Raw genomic sequence first — 17927 nt, 5'->3', positions numbered from 1 at the left:
AAGTTGGTGACGGACTTCCATCTTAACCAGTCCATCATCCTGCCAACATTCTTTTCGAAGCCCAATTCGCACCAAGGCGAACAAGATCTGCACAGTTTGGACTGCAAAAAAGCCTTAGCCTTCTATCTGGAGCAGACAAAAGCCCATAGATAGTCCACCCAACGTTTTTTTTTTTCTTTTGATAGGAATACGTGAAATACTACCATTGCCAAATAGATGTTTTCTAATTGAATAGCAGACTGCATCTGCTTCTATTATACCCAGGTGGGATTACATTTTGGGGGCCATGTCAAGGCTTACTCTGTTAGAGCCATGGCAGAGTAGGTGGCCCACTTGAGAGCAGTTGCTTTGGAAGAGATCTGCAGAGCTGCAATTTGGAGTTCTCTCTACACATTCATATCATATTATATTATTGTTTTGGATTGTTTTTCGATTGGATTGTTTTTCGCCGTTGACAGTTAATTTACTCCTGCATAATTCTTGATATTTTTAATGAAGTTAGCATATTACATTGAAACCCGTTATAATTGTAAAGCCTGTCGCTGTTTAATGTTCTAATGTTTAATACTGTTATTTGTAAAGCCTGTTGCTAATTTATTGTTTCACTGTAAACTGAGGTGATGTATAACTATACGTACCACGGTATAAAAGAATCTATAAATAAATAAATAAATAAAATAAGAATAGCTGGCGCGACAGGAGGATTGACCAATCTGTCCTTCAGAGCTTGTTTGAGGTGTAGAACCCAAATCTGTTCCCACCTAGGGCCCATTGTTTTTGTTCAGGCTGCCCTCTCCTGTTACCAACAAAACTGTTTGTTGTGGTGCCCACTGGCACTTATTTTGGTGTTTTGTTGGTCTCCTTTTTTGTTGGGGGGCAGCCTGTAACTAGAGATTCACCCATGTGTGAGGACTGCCAAACTTGATTGTCCTCGGAGAAACCAGAATTGCTTACTTATAATAGATGTTCTCCAAGGACAACAGGATATCAGTCCTCATGAAACCCACCTGCCACCCTGTGGTGTTGGCTTCCATTACGTGGATTTCTTCTCCTTTATTATTTTATTCTCTTGAATTCTATATTATAAGACTGGAGGGGACCCTGCGTGAACACGTGATACAATGAATGCCTGAGCATGCTCAGTGAGGCTCAGTCAAAGTTCTAGAAACTTTGATATAAGTTTTCCATGCCGGGCTCCATCCGATGATGTCACCCCATGCGTGAGGACTGACATCCTGTCATCCTCACAGAACACCTCTTACAGTTAAGCAACTCTGCTATATCATGGGATCCAAAGATAACTGCATTTGAGAGAAATTTAGAAGTTGCAGATATAGATAGCTCACCAATGAACTATCATATCTTTATACTAGATATCAGTCTATGTAAGAACTATTTAGTGTGAAATCAGGTGCTGTTCACAAATTCAAGGGACACCTGTGGGAACCAATGTGACTTTGGTTAAAAGAGGTTTGCAAACAATTCAGCAAACCTGGAAAGAATTAAGGTTTGTTGGATCAGTTCTAGGAACCCTCCTTTAATGAAAAAGCACCCTCACCAATCATTGCTGTCTCTCTTTCTTCCCTCATACCTCCCACGGGGGTGGGGCATGGCAGCATCCTTACCCCCCCCCCACCCCACCTTCCCTTCCCTTCCCCTACCTCCCCCGCCCTGCCCCCCTACCTTTTTTGACGTTTTCTTTTTGTTTCAAACTTACTGAAGTAAGTTGCGCGGCGCGTGATCCCCAGCACAGCAGCAAATATGGCTGCTGTGCCAGGAGCCTGACCCCGCCCCCTCCCCACCCCTTTTTGCAAGCCCCAGGACTTACATGCGTCCCGGGGCTTTACGCGCATCGCCGGTCCTTATTAAAATAGGCCCAGCACGCGTAACCCTTTTAAAATCTGGCCCTTGATGTATTGAGCCCTGGAGCACAAAACGCATTGAGCCTCAATGCCCTTGATACCTCAAGCACCGGAACAGACTATTCCATTGTCGGCACATCGGGCATTGGTGCTTCCAAATAGCTGTTTTTTAACATGCCAATTACCATGCATATGGGAGCAGAAGGGGATACGATTCACTTACCCCCTCCAGACTCAAGAGCATTCTCACCATTGAAGATACAAGAACAAGGCCTTTGCTCAACTCCATTTGTTCCCTGGTGCCTCTCACAGATGATCGGCCTCCAGTTCAAATTCTGCGGAGCCCAGAGGATGGTCAAGGAAATTCCTTTCCACCTCCCATGCCCAGCCAGAGGGCACGTCAGCTCTTGGAACAAGTGGGGGAGCTGGTGAAGACTTGCTTTACCTCTCTAATGGCTAAGGATAAGGAGAGTACACTTCAGCCTCTCCTTTCAAGATATCAAATATACTCATACAAGGAGTTCTAGTAGGCCATTTTAATCCCTGGCTCTTGCTTGCAATGAGTCTAGCCAGTCAGAGTAGTATCAGCTTTCCATATTAATCAGGCTATTGCATTACCTAAGTTCTTTCCAAGCCACATCCACAGGAAGGTGAAAAGACCCTTTATTCCTTAGTCAGCAAAAGAGCCTTGGCTTATGACAAGAGAAGAACTCAGCCACATCACCTGAATGTAATCCGCACTTCATAGGTCTTACAATCTAAATTTGTACCTGAGGCAATGGAGGATAAAGTAACTTGCCCAAGGTCACAAGGCGCAACAAGTGGGATTTGAACCCTGGTCTCTCTGGTTCATAGCCCACTGCTCTAACCACTAGGCTACTCCTCTACTGCATTACACACTGTTGTGCATTAGCAGGACTACAGATTAGAGATGTGCATCGGGTGCCTGATCGTTTCTGCTTTTGGTTTTGTGTAGCCACAGAAAAAGTTCATATTCCCACGGATTGGCATTTTCTTTTCGTATAAAATCGTTCCCATTAGGTCGCACTAGCTCCCGTTAGTGCACGCTAACACAAACCCATTAACGTGCACCCTGATCCTTCACATTTAATTATTTACAAAAAAAAAACCCCAAACCCACCCCAACTCTTCAGATCTAATTATTTACAATCCCCCACCCTCCTGACTCCCCCCCCCCCAAAAGAAATCTTGCCTAAAGTCCCTGGTGATCCAGCAGGGGTCCCGGGAGCGATCTCCCGCTCTTGGGCCGTCGGCTGCCAGTAAATAAAATGGCGCCGGTGGCCCTTTGCCCTTACCATGTGATAGGGGCTATCGGTGCCATTGGCCGGTCCCTGTCACATGGTAGGAGCAATGGACGGCCAGCGCCATCATAAAAAATGGTGTGGGCCATCCATTGCTCCTACCATGTGACGGGCCGGCCAATGGCACCGATAGCCCCTGTCACATGATAAGGGCAAAGGGCCATCAGCACCATTTTGGCTACTGACAGCCCGAAAGCGGGAGATCGCTCCTGGGACCCCCGCTGGACCACCAGGGACTTTAGGCAAATTTTGGGGGGATCAGGAGGGTGGGGGATTGTAAATAATTAGATCTGAAGGGTTGGGGTGGGTTGGGGGGTTCTATGTGCCCTTCCCCCCCCCCCAAATGATAAGAAAACCACACGAAATTTCATCATAAAAACAATGCACATCCCTACTACAGATTGTAAACACGACCAAGGTTTATCAAGGCTGTATCAGTACATTCATCTGCAATTTATATCTCTTGAAGACATCTATAAAGCTGCAACTTGGTCATCAATATATAACTTTATATTCCATTACTGTTTGAACAATCTTTCAAAGAGTGACAATAAATTCAGAAGAGAAGTTTAGCGTAGGATGTTCATCTAATAGTGTATGGTAGTCTATGGTGGGGTTCAGATTGCTTTTTCATAATGTTCCAATTGGGACTGCCGGCATGTCATGGCTAATTCAGCCCTGCTTGTTGATGGAGAAAGCAAGATTGCTTATTGTAAATGGTGTTTTCTGAGACAGCAGGATGAATTAGCCTTGCTAAATACTAACTGCCCCTTGGATTGTCAACTGTCTAGCTAGTTTGTTTCAATCATTTTTATTGATTATTAACATAAAACAAACATAATAAGTACATTCTCAATCAATATTGGATAATTGGTTAACTCTGCCCAACATCCAGCTCCTTTGGTGTAAACGTAACCTCAACTGAGTGAACTCCCATAAGACCTATTCCCCCAACATCCCGATGCAATTTCCTCTTTTCCTAATAGAAAATCGCCCCTTTTAAGTATGTTAAGTCCTAATATGCACAGTCAATAATCATTGAGTATCATACTTCTTGCCATATGCAGCAAAGCTTGTATGCAACAGTTCCAAATAAAAAAAAAAAGACTCCCTTCTTCCTCTGAGCGTCCATCTTATCAACACATCTGGTAACGCTGATTCCGCCATTGAGTCAACGTTGGTGGACTGACCTCCAGCCAACATTCCAGGATTGCCTTTTTTGCTAGCAAAAGTGCTTTTCGAATCCATAACTGTAAATACTTCGGCCCAATAACACTTCCTTGCAAGTCATCAAAAAGGAGCACTCATAAATATAACCCACTATATCCTTCTAGAAGTACTGAATATTGAATAATGTTTGAACAGCTCCAAAATTGATGCCCCAGAGTTCCCCAATCTGCTTTACATTTAACACATATATCAGATATAGAAATTTGCATGACATAGGCTATCTGTTGTGAGAAGTAATATCTCATCAAGAACTTACAATACATTTCTCGAAACACCATACTTCCTGTAACCAACCTTATTCTCTTAAAACATTGGGCTTAGAAAGAGACTATCAGATCAATATTTAGCTCCTGTCCCACAGTTGCCGAAGATTATCATCATTTTTAGATGGCCCTTTTTTCATTAGAGTACGATACCAGGAGGAGATTGGTTTGACATAATAGCCCCAGTATGTCATACTATCTGTCAAGAGCTTTCTATGTTTATGTTCCCAGTCATTTATTCCTAGGGAGCAGTTGTAATGTCAGAATTACAGTTTGGCAAAAAAAATGTTTCTGTTCTAGCTCATATTCTGTTAATATTTCTTGAAAAGATTACATACTTCTCTCCTCATTCAAAGACTGAGAAACTATCCTCAATCCCATATAAGCCCAAACAGTAAATACTCGATTCTGAGACTCACGTGAAAAAACTTCTGTTTCCCACCATAGGTAAAAATTGAAATACTGAACTATTTAAATTGATCATTGAGTACCTAGCTAGTTTTAGTTCTGAATTCCACTGAGAGGGCTTACAAGGTAATACAATTCCCATACATGCTCAATAGAGCAAAATATCTGTGAGCACAGAGAGAAGGGTCTGTTTGGTGCCTTCAGATGACATTACCCACATGTCATGGCTAATTCATCCTGCTGTCTATGGAGAACTAGAGTATTCCCCTCACCACCATTATTGAAAAAAAAAAAAAGAAGTGAAATTACAGTATTAAAACAATTTAGTCAACTTTACACAGCTACTTGTCACAGGGGCTGTCCTGTATTTCAGTGTGAGCCACATCTTGTCTGTGTCATACCCTCACCACTGGAGCCAAGGCATATATCCTCCTACCTGAGCAAATTGATTTTACTGCACATGGAAAATAGACTTGAAAATATGTTTTTAGAATTATGTCTTGGCTGCTTTTGAGTCCCAGACCCAGCTTTTGGTCATCAGATCAACAGTGATTAGTGGTGCAATGGAGGCAGCATTCACAATCCCTCACCCCTCCCCCACCACCCCAGAGGGAGGGTGTCCCAGCCACTATAAAACAGAAGAGACTTCCTACAAAAGATGTCATTGCAAGGACTGGGTTATAAAGGGAAGAGAATAAAAATAAGGAACAACCCAAGGTAGCTGTGAATAAATTTTTGTAATGTAGTCCTAGTAAAGTGATGGACCTGATTGAGCTGGAGGCCCACAGAAGTAGCTGAAAACTGTTGGTTGAGACTGTTAAGGAAACCAAATTACTTGTGGTAATTCTGTAAGCTGTAGATATAAAGTTGGATTATTTTAATAATTTAAATATATAGGAACTGTGTCAAGAAGCAAATTCTGTGAAGTGCGTCGAAGACTAGTTTTTTTGCTTTCTCTAAAGTTCAGCGGATTAGAATAATGTCTTTCTCTAACCCTTGCTCAGTAATGTCCTGCATCAGATGGTTCTTTTGCTGTGCAAGAGGAGGTTTGAAGTGCGAAGCCTTCTGTGTGATTTCTGACTCATAATCTCAGAGTTTGAAGCTGTAGCCTTCTGGCTTCAAATCAGGGATTTTATGGCTGAGCTGGCTACTCTTATCACTATCCTGTCTTGGAAGGTATAGCTAGAGCAGTGATGGTCAACTGTTGGTAACCTGGAGACTGTCAGGTTTTCAAGAGCTGCAACTAATTCCTAACTTAGGGTCTATGAGAGGAACACAAAAAAATACATCCAAGACACACGGTGTATGGAGTAGCTACAAATACATCTGCTGTGTTCAGTATATTAGAGCTGTTAGCACTGAAAAAAATCATACATTGGATTTTAGATTTGATTACATGCCCTTTCAAGCCTAAGCTGAAAGCAAGTTACCTTTCAGATATGGTAGATCTTTCCCTGCCTCAGAGAGTGGTACCTGAGACAATGAAGGTTGCAGTGATTTGTTCGCTGTCACAAGGAGTTTTCAGCAGGATTAAACCCTGGTTTCTCTGCTTCTCAGCCCACTGCTTTAACCAGTAGGCTACTGGATGTATTTATTTCTATTGTATGGCAATGGTTTTCTTCCTCTTTATTTTGTTTTTGCTTTTGTTTGGTTTTTTTTGTTTGTTTGGTTTTCTGTTTGCACTTGTTGATTTATTTGTTTTATTTTGTAGTCTTTCTCATACACAGATGAGAAAGACTCATGGTCAGAGATCCAGAACCCTCATTGATGACTCAATAAACCTGAACACACACACATCTCTTAAGTACCAATAGATGTAAGCAGAGCTGAAGACAATTGTGGCTGAAAGATACAGACATAATCCTAATAGTATGGTAAATTTCCAAGCACACCTTGCTTTCTTGCCTAAACGTATTACATCCTGTGAACTCCAGAAGGAGGCTCTCTGTGGCATGTTGGAACTTTTAAGAAGGGCATTACTAGTAAATTTGAGAAGTGATGATCATTCCCAACATACCTTGGATTAGGAATGAGGTTCATTCTTGTTGCGGTATGTGCAAAACAAACCCATGTAGACACTGTTCTATATACACAACCTCAGCCTTCTACACACATATCTCTCCCCACATACAGTCACAGCCTCGCTTAAAAAGAGTTCAACCCCTTACACATACAGCCAGTTTCCCCTCACAGAAACATATGTACATAACCTCATTTACAAAGAAATGCATTCTCCCTCTGTCCTATGCACGCATGTGGATACTCAAATGCATTTACTATCTCTCTTACATGCACATACATATATCCGGCTGAAGTGTTTTATGTAATCGCATGGACAAGCACCAAGCTAATTTCCTATTTCTTTCATGTTCATGCAGCCGGCTAGACTGTCTTGCACACATATGATCCTTCATTGACCTGCTTAGCTCTCCCTAATCCTTTTCCCTTAGTTCATCCTATCCCCTTTCCTGTCCCCACCTCCCCTTTCCTGTCTCTACCATCCTTCCCTCTGCTCTTTCCTCCATCTTTTCTGTCCCAACACATTTTCCTTTTCTCTAACTCTGCTCTTCACCTCCCCATTCTATCCACCATTCTCTGTCACCTCCAATCTGTCCAGCAACCCAGTCTCCTCCACTCAATTTAGTCCATCTATGGTAGTAGACGTTTCAGAAGGAGGTAGCTGGTGGTTTGGAGACATGGCAAGTGACTGCATGCTCCAGGATCCACTCCTCATGTTGCACCCATCCCACAGCTGGATCTGGAAGGACAAGCAAGTTCAAGAGAGGCAGTCTGGTCAAACAGCTGGCCGAGCAGCTCATGCTCTCTTCTTCTTGGGCCTATGCTCTCTCTCACCCTGTCTGTAGCCATCATAGCTATTAGTGTACTACACAGTACTGGCATGAGGACTATCAGTTCACCATCCCTTGGTTAGAGAATTTGATTTGTGAGTGAAGAGAAGTTCTGGCACATGAGTTTGACCTCCTTCTTTTCCTAACAACTTGTATGTCTTTGTTTTCCTGTGCTTCAGTTTACCTGACTTTAGTCTGGTAATAGTAACATTATTCCTTCTTGCTCTTACATACATTGACATACTAGATTTGCTGCCAGACCATCCACCTCATAAGAGGCTGCATATGTATTTCTGATTTTAAATTGTAAGGTGAACTGAAATCCTGTTTGGATGAAATGTAGCTTATCATTCCTGCGCCATATAATTTTTAATACTTGCACAATTAATAACCTCTGATTGCATGCTGCTTTTAGCTGTTTTCAACATTTTCCTTTTGTCTGACAGATTACGACATCTCCTGGTGAGAGAGGTCCGCCAGCAGGTGGCCAATATGGAGACGTGTATTTTGAAATATATGAAAGGAACAGCTGTCTTGGTGCCTGAGCCTTATCATTTCATGCTGCCAGAGTCAAAACGTCTTGTAACTGTTCTATATCCTGCAGGCATTCCAGACAGTCAGCTGGAGCCTTATAGAGAGGTATTAGCACACGGGAGCACATGCACATATGGGAGCGACATATGCTTAGATTTTATGTTGCTTGCACAGAGCATTTCTTTGCAAGTAGTAACCTGTAACCAGCTACTTACACAAGATGATATGTTATTACTAAGGACCATATCATATTACTAATAGCTGCATTGGTGTATAGGAAAACTGGAGTCATTGCAGGTTGTGATACCTTTATGGACCAATGTAAGAAATATCCATAGATGATGTACTTGACCTTTTGAACCCACAGAGGCCCCTTTTATGGTCATATGCTCATCTACATCATCATAGTAACTTAGTAGATGACAACAGATAAGGACAAGTTGGCTCAAACGATCCATCTGGTTCTCATCAGTTCCATTCTAGCTAAGGATATATCTCAACTTTCAGCTATACATGTTTGATTACCTGCAAGATATAATTCTGTGGTTGACCAGGGAAGGAGGAAAGACAGAAATCGTAGACCCCCCCCCCCCCCCCCACCAGGGAAAATCCAGGCCATAGTTTTGGAAGTGGGAGAGACTGACATTTCACTCCATACTGGCTCCTGTTTGATCTTCGAGAAGGTATTTTAAAATCCAAATAAAAGAGTAAAGTATGTTCACATTTTTCCTGTAGAAAATGTTTGTTGGTCCAATAGAAGGTACCCCAACTTGCAAGGAATTCAGGAACAATGTCAGGAAATATTTCTTCATGAAAGGGTGGTGAATGCATGGTAGTGAAGACAAAAACTGTGAAGGAATTCAAAAGGGTGTAGGATAAATACAGAGGATCCCTAGTGACTAGAAGAGGGAAATGAAGAAATCTGTGGTAACTTCTAGTGTAATATGTCTGCATAAGGGTAACATTCATGGAGTGTCAGTTACAATCTAAACAACAAGCTGGGCAGACTGAATGGACTATGTTACTACAGTTTTTTAATTTGGATGTGTAGTCCTTTAATATACAGATGGTTCATAATGCCGATGGCCAACGCCTGGAAAAAATGCGGGATTTTGTTCACTCTGGCCACAAAGGTACAATAAAGGACAAGGGATTGGTATTTATTTAAAATTATTTGCATTCCACCTGATACCTACAGCTGGCTTCAGCCATGGAATATGTTTAGAGCAAATAATGAGGTTATACTTCAAAATTAGGTGGTGGTGTCTGCCTTTCTGTTTAATTGGTAATGTTGTAATGTGTTCATTTTACATCAAGAATTTCATGGGTTTTTTTCTCTTCCTTAAATTTTATCTGAATTTGTTGGTCTTTCTCTCCTTTATGTAGAGAATTTACACTAGAACATGTTTCATTCTGATATGAATTCAATATATTGCTACAAAAATTGATATTCATAAATTATTACTATTTGCTTTTATTGCTCAGGATTTTTATAAAAGGGGAAGATTCACAGTTCCTGTCATACCCCAGATCAGTCCAGACTCCTAGGTTTTGCCTCTCTGCCAGCAGATGGAGACAGAGAAAAGGTTTCACATGTGCCACCTGCACTCCCTCAGTATTTGTCTGTCTCCAGCGGATGATAGTGGTATAAAACCTGCAGTCTGGAGTGTATATAAAAAGCTAAAAGAAAAGAAAGATAGCTTTCCAGTTTCCTCGCAGGGGGGTTGCTAGGTCCTGGTGGCGCCATCCCCCCTGGTTTGAGGTGGACAAGCAGGGGGTTGGTGACCCTTGATGGTAGCTCTGTCCTGGATTCCGTGGAGATGTGCATCTGGTGGTCCAGTTCCCTCCTCCTCCACGAGGCAGTGTTGAATTGTGCTGGCTCTGCATTTGAATGTCCCGGGTAAGATGGAAGAATTTTCTTTGTTTTTTACCAGCACTATTGGCAATATTAACATTTATTTTAAAAAAAAGTGTGTGATTGCTGACACGCTCAGTGTTGGGATCGCGGCAGCCCAATCTCTGGTGGGGACGATCACATGGAGCAGAGCTGTTCAGTTCCTTATTTTCTGAGGTTCAGTGAACAGGTGACTGAAGCGACACACAGCTCCTAGTGCCACATAGTAAAGATGGTGCATGGCAAAAACCGCCAGTCCTATGGTGAGTAGCGCCTGTCTCAGAGTGGCTTATATGTGAGATGCATATCTGGTGGGAAAGGCACTTCAGGGAACCAGGCACTGGACGGAAGGCTAAACAAGCCCAGCAAGTGTCGGTCTAGTGCTGAGGCTTTTCCCGTCAGTGCGGGAATGGTGGCCATTTTGAATTGTGGCAGCAGGGTCGGCTGGGGAGGCATGGGAATCCCCACCTCAGTTATCACCTGTAGTACCCGATCCCAGGGAGGGGCAGAGGGGCTCTGGCACTGAGGAAGACTCTCTAGACCAGGATTCAAATGATTCACAAGAGTTTTCTGCAGATTTTGTGCTTCTTAAGCACAGGGCATATTTGGCTAAGAAAGCAGCAGTCTCAGTCCACCAATGGTTCTCGGCCTACAAAGAGACCTGGGTTGGTAAAGAGAAAGTGGTCAACGAGTGTCTGACAAATTCTGTGTCTGTTCCCTTGGCCAGATAGTCCTAGAAGGGACACTGATGACTCAGAGGACTCTGATGCTGCTACAGAGGATTTCCCGGGAACAGGATCAGTGCAAGATGGATTGGAGCTGGACGAGGGAGGTGGATCTCCAACCTCCGATCTTGCACATCTTTTAACGCGGCAGGTCATGTCACCGGAATGGTATTCTTCTTGGTTACTGCTGACACTGAAGCATAGACCTTTGGAAGCGTCAAAAGCTCAAACATCTACTCCAGAAACAGATACAGCTTTGCCATTGCTCTGCCAACCTTCAAGCCGGTCTCAGGGGGTGTCCCACTCCTGAACCACCAATTTCTTCACTGATTTATGAAAAGGAAAAGCTTTCACTGGGCCCCCTGGTGCAAGGTGAACTACTATTTTGATTTTTGTAAGTGTGAAGCAATTTCTGTACAGGATGTGGGAACATCCAGGCTCTGTCCCGCCGGTCAACCGGAAGACAGTTGCCCTTTGTCTGGTCCAGTAGGCCCTTGGCTTTCAAAAACGCCAGCTCCCCCACCAGTCTGTGGTTGTGGAATCTGCCTTAAAAAAGGCCAAGAGTTCTCGTACCCATTCCTCTGCCCCTCCAGGCTGAGAGTATAAGGCCCTGGATGCTCTTGGCAGGAAGGTCTTTCAAGGGGCAATGCTTATTGCCTGTATTGCCTTCTGCTGGTTGTACATGGCTAAATACAATACAACTTGTGGAAACAAGTTCAAGAGCTGACGGAGCACCTGCCTCAACAGTAGCAGGATGCACTGGAGGCAGTAGTACAAAAGGGCCTGGAGACCGGAAAGCATGAGGTAAGGTCAACTTACGATGTCTTCGAGATGGCAGCCAGGGTATTGGCTGCGGGCATTAATGCCCGATGCATGGCCTGGCTTCGGGCCTCCGACTTTCAGCCAGAGGTCCAGGAGAGGCTAGTGGACCTGCCCTGCACCAGAGAAAATCTCTTCATGGACAAGTTCAGAGATGCGGTTGCTCAGCTCAAGGACCACCATGAGACCTTGCAGCACCTCTCGGCCAGCACCTCAGACCCACTGTCCTCCATGCGTACATCCATGTGTCAAGGACTTCGCAAGTCCTTCTACCGCCAGAGGAGATACTACCCTCTGGCTTCCCGCGCCAGGGTTCCACACACTACGGCCAGGGGCCAGCCTCACCAACAGCATGTCCGCAGGCCCCAACCCGCGCCACAACCCAGTCCAGCTGTGGGCTTTGGCTGGCGGCGAGAGAGTGGATGCCAGTTTGTGGTGCCCACCGACCCCTACTCACCAGTCGGAGGCCAGTTGTGTCTCTTTGCAGACCGCTAGCCTCCTATTACTACTGACCGCTGAGTTCTGGCCATCATACAATATGGTTACCACCTGAATTTCAGGACAGTCCCAGTGGATTCTCTGCCACCCCCAGTGTGGGACCTGTCAGGTGTCAGGGCATCAGGAACCTCTTGAGTTGGAGCTCTCAGCCTTGTTGAAGGCTGGAGTTGTAGAACCCTTGCCCTGCACTCAACAGGGCCAGGGGTTTACTCAAGATATTTTCTGATATCAAAGAAAACAGGTGGCCTCCAACACATTCTCAACCTCAGAGCCTTAAACAGGTTATTGTAGTGCGAACGTTTCAAAATGGTCTCCTTGGGCACCCTGATTCTTCTCCTCCACAAAGGAGATTGGCTCTGCTCTCTCAATCTGAAGGATGCTTACGCGCACATAGCAATTTTCCCACCTCAGAGGAAGTATCTCTGCTCCAGAGTGGGCTGCAGACAATTCCAATACCGGGTGCTGTCATTTGGCCTTGCCTCAGCCCCACGGGTCTTTGCGAAATGTCTGGCAGTGGTCGGGGCACACCTGCACCGCAGTGGGGTGCATGTGTTCCCCTACCTGGAAGACTGGCTTATCAGGAGCACCACGCAGGAGGGTGCTCTATGCTCCGTCCGCTTTATGGCCAAGGTGCTACAATTTCCTCAAATCTCATCTGAGCCCCTCCGAGCAGCTAGCATACATTGGGGCTCTCCAGGATACAACTCTGGCCAAAGTGTTCCTCCCCAGGGACCACGCTCAGACCCTGGTGTCGCTGGCACACTCCATCTGGTGGCAACGGCGGTCTCTGCCTGGGTACTGTTCCGTTTGTTGAGCCACATGGCGGTATTAGTTCATATCACTCCGCTTGGCCGGCTAGCCATACAGGTAGCGCAGTGGACGCTCCGCTCTCAGTGGCTCCAAGCCTCTCAGGACCTCTCAACACCAGTGCAAGTTACCTCGCCCCTCCGAGACTCCCTCTCCTGGTGGGAGAGCCTGATCAACTTGGAAAGGGGCCTCCCCTTCCAAGCACCATCCCCCCAGGTGGTACTGAACACCGATGCCTCCACCTTGGCTGGGGGGCACATGTGGGCAGCCTCCGTATGCAAGGCATGTGGTCGGAGCAGGAAGCAAGCTGTCAAACTTCCTGGAGCTGCAAGAGATCGGAATGCCCTCTCGGCATTCCAGGATCACCTGGCCCACAAAGTTGTTTTGATCCAGACCGGCAACCAAGTCGCAATGTCGTACATAAACAAGCAGGTAGGCACTGGCTCCTTCCTGCTTTGCCAGGAGGTGGTACAGATTTGGGCTTGGGCCCTATCCAAGGACATGTTCTTATGAGCAGTTTACCTGGCAGGGACAGAGAATGTGGTGGCGGACTGCCTGCATTGAGCATTCCACCCGCACGAGTGGTCGCTCAACCAGACAGTCATGGACAGAATCTTCCACCTGTGGGACATTCCGGACGTGGACCTCTTTGCCTCCCCTCAGAATTTCAAGCTGATCCACTTCTGCTCCTTGTACAGGGAAGATGGGGAACCAGCCTCAGATGCCTTTGCCCAGTTTTGGGGCAAGGGCCTACTGAACGCGTATCCCCCCCACTCCCGCTGGTGGGGAAGACGCTTGTGAAGCTCCAGCAGGACAGGGGCACCATGATCCTGGTTGCCCCATATTGGCCACAACAAGTCTGCTTCCTGATCCTGCGCAACCTATTGATCCGGGAACTCATACGCCTGGGCACCTCCCCCGACCCAATCACGCAGGAACGGTGCAGATTGCACCACCCCAACCTCCACTTGCTGGCCCTCACTGCCTGAATGTTGAAACGGTAGCCTTACAGTCCCTCGACCTCTCTGCGAAGGTTCTCCATCTGGTTTGAGGTGAAGGGCCTAGACCCTTTCTCGTGCTCCACTCCGTGACTGCTGGACTTTTTGTGATTCCTCTCGGTGTCTGGGCTACAGACCACCATGATCCGCGTCCACCTGAATGCTCTCGGTGCGTATCACCATGGGATAAGTGGTACACCCGTTTATGTGCAGCCCTTGGTGGGCCACTTCATTAGGGGCCTGTTGCATCTAAAGCCCCCTCTGTGTCTTCCTGTGGTGTCCTGGGACCTCAACATGGTACTAGTGTGGTTCATGCAGCCTCCTTTCAAGCCTATGCGCTCCTGTGAGCTTAAACATGTGACCTGGAAAGTCATTTTCCTGGTTGCGGTCACCTCCACTTGCAGGGTCAGTGAGCTTCAAGCGTTAGTAACGTAGCCGCCCTATAAGAAATTCTTTCATGACAGGGTGGTTCTATGCACTCACCCTAAATTCCTGCCTAAGGTGGTGATTGATTTCCTTCTCAATCAGTCCATCGTTTTGCCCACCTTCTTTCCGAGGCCCCATTCCCACCAGGGTGAACGGGCTCTGCATAGCCTGGACTGCAAGCATGCTCTTGCTTTTTATCTTGAGTGCACGGCGGCCCATAGTCAGTCCACGCAACTCATTGTCTCCTTTGATAAAAACAAACTTGGCATTGCAGTGGGCAAGCAAACCCTCTTCAACTGATATATCCTTCAGCTATGAGCAGGCGGGCCTTCCACTTGGTGGCCGCATCAAGTCACACTCAGGGCCATGGCAGTGTCGGTGGCACACTTTTATGCAGTCCCCATCGCTGAGATCTGCAAGGCTGCGACATGGATCTCCTTGCACACATTCGCTGCCCATTACTGTTTGGACAAGGATGGTCGACATGACAGTACCTTTGGCCACTCTGTCCTTCGTAATCTGTTCCAAGCATAAGAACCCAACTCTCCCTATCTAGGGCCCAGTTTCTGGTTCATGCTGCCTCCCGTTCTCACCCTCAGCACTTCTGTTGTTGTGCCTGTTGGCGTGTGGTTAAGTGCTGTTGGTCCTGTTATAGCCTGGAGTAGCTTGGTATTCACCCATCTATGAGGACTACCATCCTGCTTGTCCTAGGTGAAAGCAGAGTTGCTTACCTGTAACAGGTGTTCTCCTAGGAGAGCAGGATGTTAATCCTCAGGAAACCCGCCAGCCACCCCGCAGAGTTGGGTTCTGTGTCAGTTTGTTATTTTATTTTTTTGCTCGTCTTTTTTCGCTAAGATACGAGACTGAAGAGGGTCACTGCATGTCCGTGTGGATAGTGAGCATGCTGGGCATGCTTAGTGTGCCAGACAAAGTTTCTAGAAACGTTGACAAAAGTTTTCCATGTCAGGCTCCATCTGATGATGTCACCCATCTGTGAGGACTAAAATCCTGCTGTCCCAGGAAAACACCTGTTACAGGTAAGCAACTCTGCTTTATCAAGCATATCCATGCCCACTTAATAGGTGAGATTAGGATATTTTTAGACCAATCCCTTGGTTATTTTCCATATGGGGCATGCAAAACATATTTTAAATCTAGGGGTGCAGTTATTGTTTGTTGCCTTCTAGATCTATAAAAGCATATTTATCATATAACCAGTCACGCAGAAGTCTCAGCAAGCTGCCCAAATTATATTCCTCTAAATTAGAGAGAGCTAAACCTTCTTGATCCCAGTCTGTTTGTAATCCTGCCAAAGGAATGCGTGATTTCTTTCCTTGAACATGCATGGAATCTCACTTGCAAGTAAAGGGGCCGATGCAATAATTTTCGCGGAAAGCGGGCACTGACTTTTCAGCGCCCGCTTTCTTAACGCATGCATGGTGCTTGCAAAGGGGGTGCCATGCAATAAGCAAATTAGGGAGTCGCGCTAGCAAGGAGGTGCTAGGATCGCTTGCGCGACCTTAGCACTTCCTTGCTAACGCGACCCCGTGGCGGCTGCCGGTTATGAAGACTGAAGCCGGTAAACTCTGCATCAGTTTTCATAACTGGCCGTCTTCCAGTAATAAAAATAGCGCCCGCAACATGCAAATGCATGTTGCGGGCGCTATTAGTCATTCCCACGCAATTCAGAAAGTAAAATGTTCAGCCAAGCCGCACATTTTACTCTCAGAAATTAACGCCTGCCAAAGGCAGGCGTTAATTTCTGCCGGCACCGGGGAAGTGTACAGAAAAGCAGAAAAAACTGCTTTTTTGGTACACCCTCCGACTTAATATCATAGCGATATTAAGTTGGAGGCCCCAAAAATAAAAAGAAATTTTAAAAATCTGCCCACGGCCTGCGGGTTGGAAGACGGACGTCCAATTATGCCAGCATCCGTTTTCCGAACCCGTGGCTGTCAACGTGTTCGAGAACCGATGCCGGTAAAATTGAGCGTCAGCTGTCAAACCTGCTGACAGCCACTGCTTCTGTCAAAAAGGAAGCACTAGGGACGCGCTAGTGTCCCTAGCGCTTCCTTTTACCGCAGGCCCTCATTTGCATGCCTCGATATAGTGAATCGCGCGCCCAGGAGAGTGGGCGCTCGCCGGCTTTCCCGCGCATTTTTCTGTATCTGCCTGTTAGTCAGCTAAGTTAGGCCTGCTCATTATCTGTCTAAGTAGTGAATTGTCTGGGGATATTCAGCAGCTTAGCCATGCTGCTGAATATCCCATCTGTTAGCTGAACGGCTAGGTTTTCAGTATTGACCTCATAATGTTTAAGAGCTTTTTCATACCAGCAGAAATATCCATTTTGGTGACTGACAACATTTCCTGATGTAATATTAAAGTCCTGGAATAAATGTAAATATAAGCAGAGGCTGTTGGGTTTTCCCTTTGTCTCTTTGCTCCTGTTTTGGAATCGGTGGGTGCTGGGACTGATGGTTGGCTTTCTGCTTGACCTTCCTGGTGTAGGAACTCCATGTACAACTGCACTTACCCTGTGACAGACCCTACCTGAGAAAAGTGAATGCGTATCACTTTCCAGGAGAGCCCTATCCGGATGGCGTCCTGAGAAACCCACACTTGAACCTCAGCCCACCAGCCATGGAGTCTGCTGCGGTGAGTACCATGGCCCATTCTCTACATATGGGGCGAGGCAAGAGATGATTGTAAGAAGCCCTTGGTACTGCTTCCCATGATGATATTAATAGGTCACTTCATTTTCAGTTTAAACAATTATTTATTTTACTAAAACAAAATTCCCAGTTTTACAAAAACACTTTTTTTTTTAACTGATTTTTCAGCCTTGTTTTATAACATTCAACATGCAGAATTTGTGACTGGCCTAGGCTCTTCCCAAGTCATCCACCCGTGGACTCCCTGCTAGCACAAGTTGCCTTCTTTTTTATTCCTTAGTAATTTTCTGTGATTAGTCAGGGCAAACCCTTGTGTGAATCCCGGTTTTCAATTCAGGGCCCTAATTCAAAAAGTTCCCAGAGACAGACAAATCCTTTGGAAAATAGACCCACCTACTCCCACAGATAAGAAGATGATTAATTTTATAGTGCCATCAGTGTACACAGTGCTGTACAATGCACACGGTTGCAGTATCCTTGCCCATAAGAGCTTACAATATATCAATGAGTGCAGGTTAGTAATATGACTATTGGAGAGGGACATTGAATCCTAAGGTTCAGAGCCCTTTCTTATAACCACGCTACCACACAGATCGTCTGTTCTGAGTAGCACAGAGTAC

General features: G+C 45.6%; 1 protein-coding gene across 2 annotated transcripts in view; it reads left to right on the top strand.

Annotated features, from left to right (window-relative positions):
• Positions 1–17927, top strand: part of UFSP2 (UFM1 specific peptidase 2) — a 78673-nt gene that overhangs the window by 44598 nt on the left and 16148 nt on the right. For both annotated transcript variants that reach the window (XM_029586921.1, XM_029586920.1), the window contains exons 6-7: positions 8381–8573; positions 17144–17290. In XM_029586921.1, the coding sequence (XP_029442781.1) occupies positions 8381–8573; positions 17144–17290 (340 nt within the window). The remainder of the gene's footprint in view (positions 1–8380; positions 8574–17143; positions 17291–17927) is intronic.

Source organism: Rhinatrema bivittatum, chromosome 1 (genome assembly GCF_901001135.1).
Source record: "Rhinatrema bivittatum chromosome 1, aRhiBiv1.1, whole genome shotgun sequence".
NCBI lineage: Eukaryota > Metazoa > Chordata > Amphibia > Gymnophiona > Rhinatrematidae > Rhinatrema > Rhinatrema bivittatum.
The sequence above is the reverse complement of the archived record's forward strand: the minus strand, read 5'-3'. Positions and strand labels throughout refer to the sequence as shown.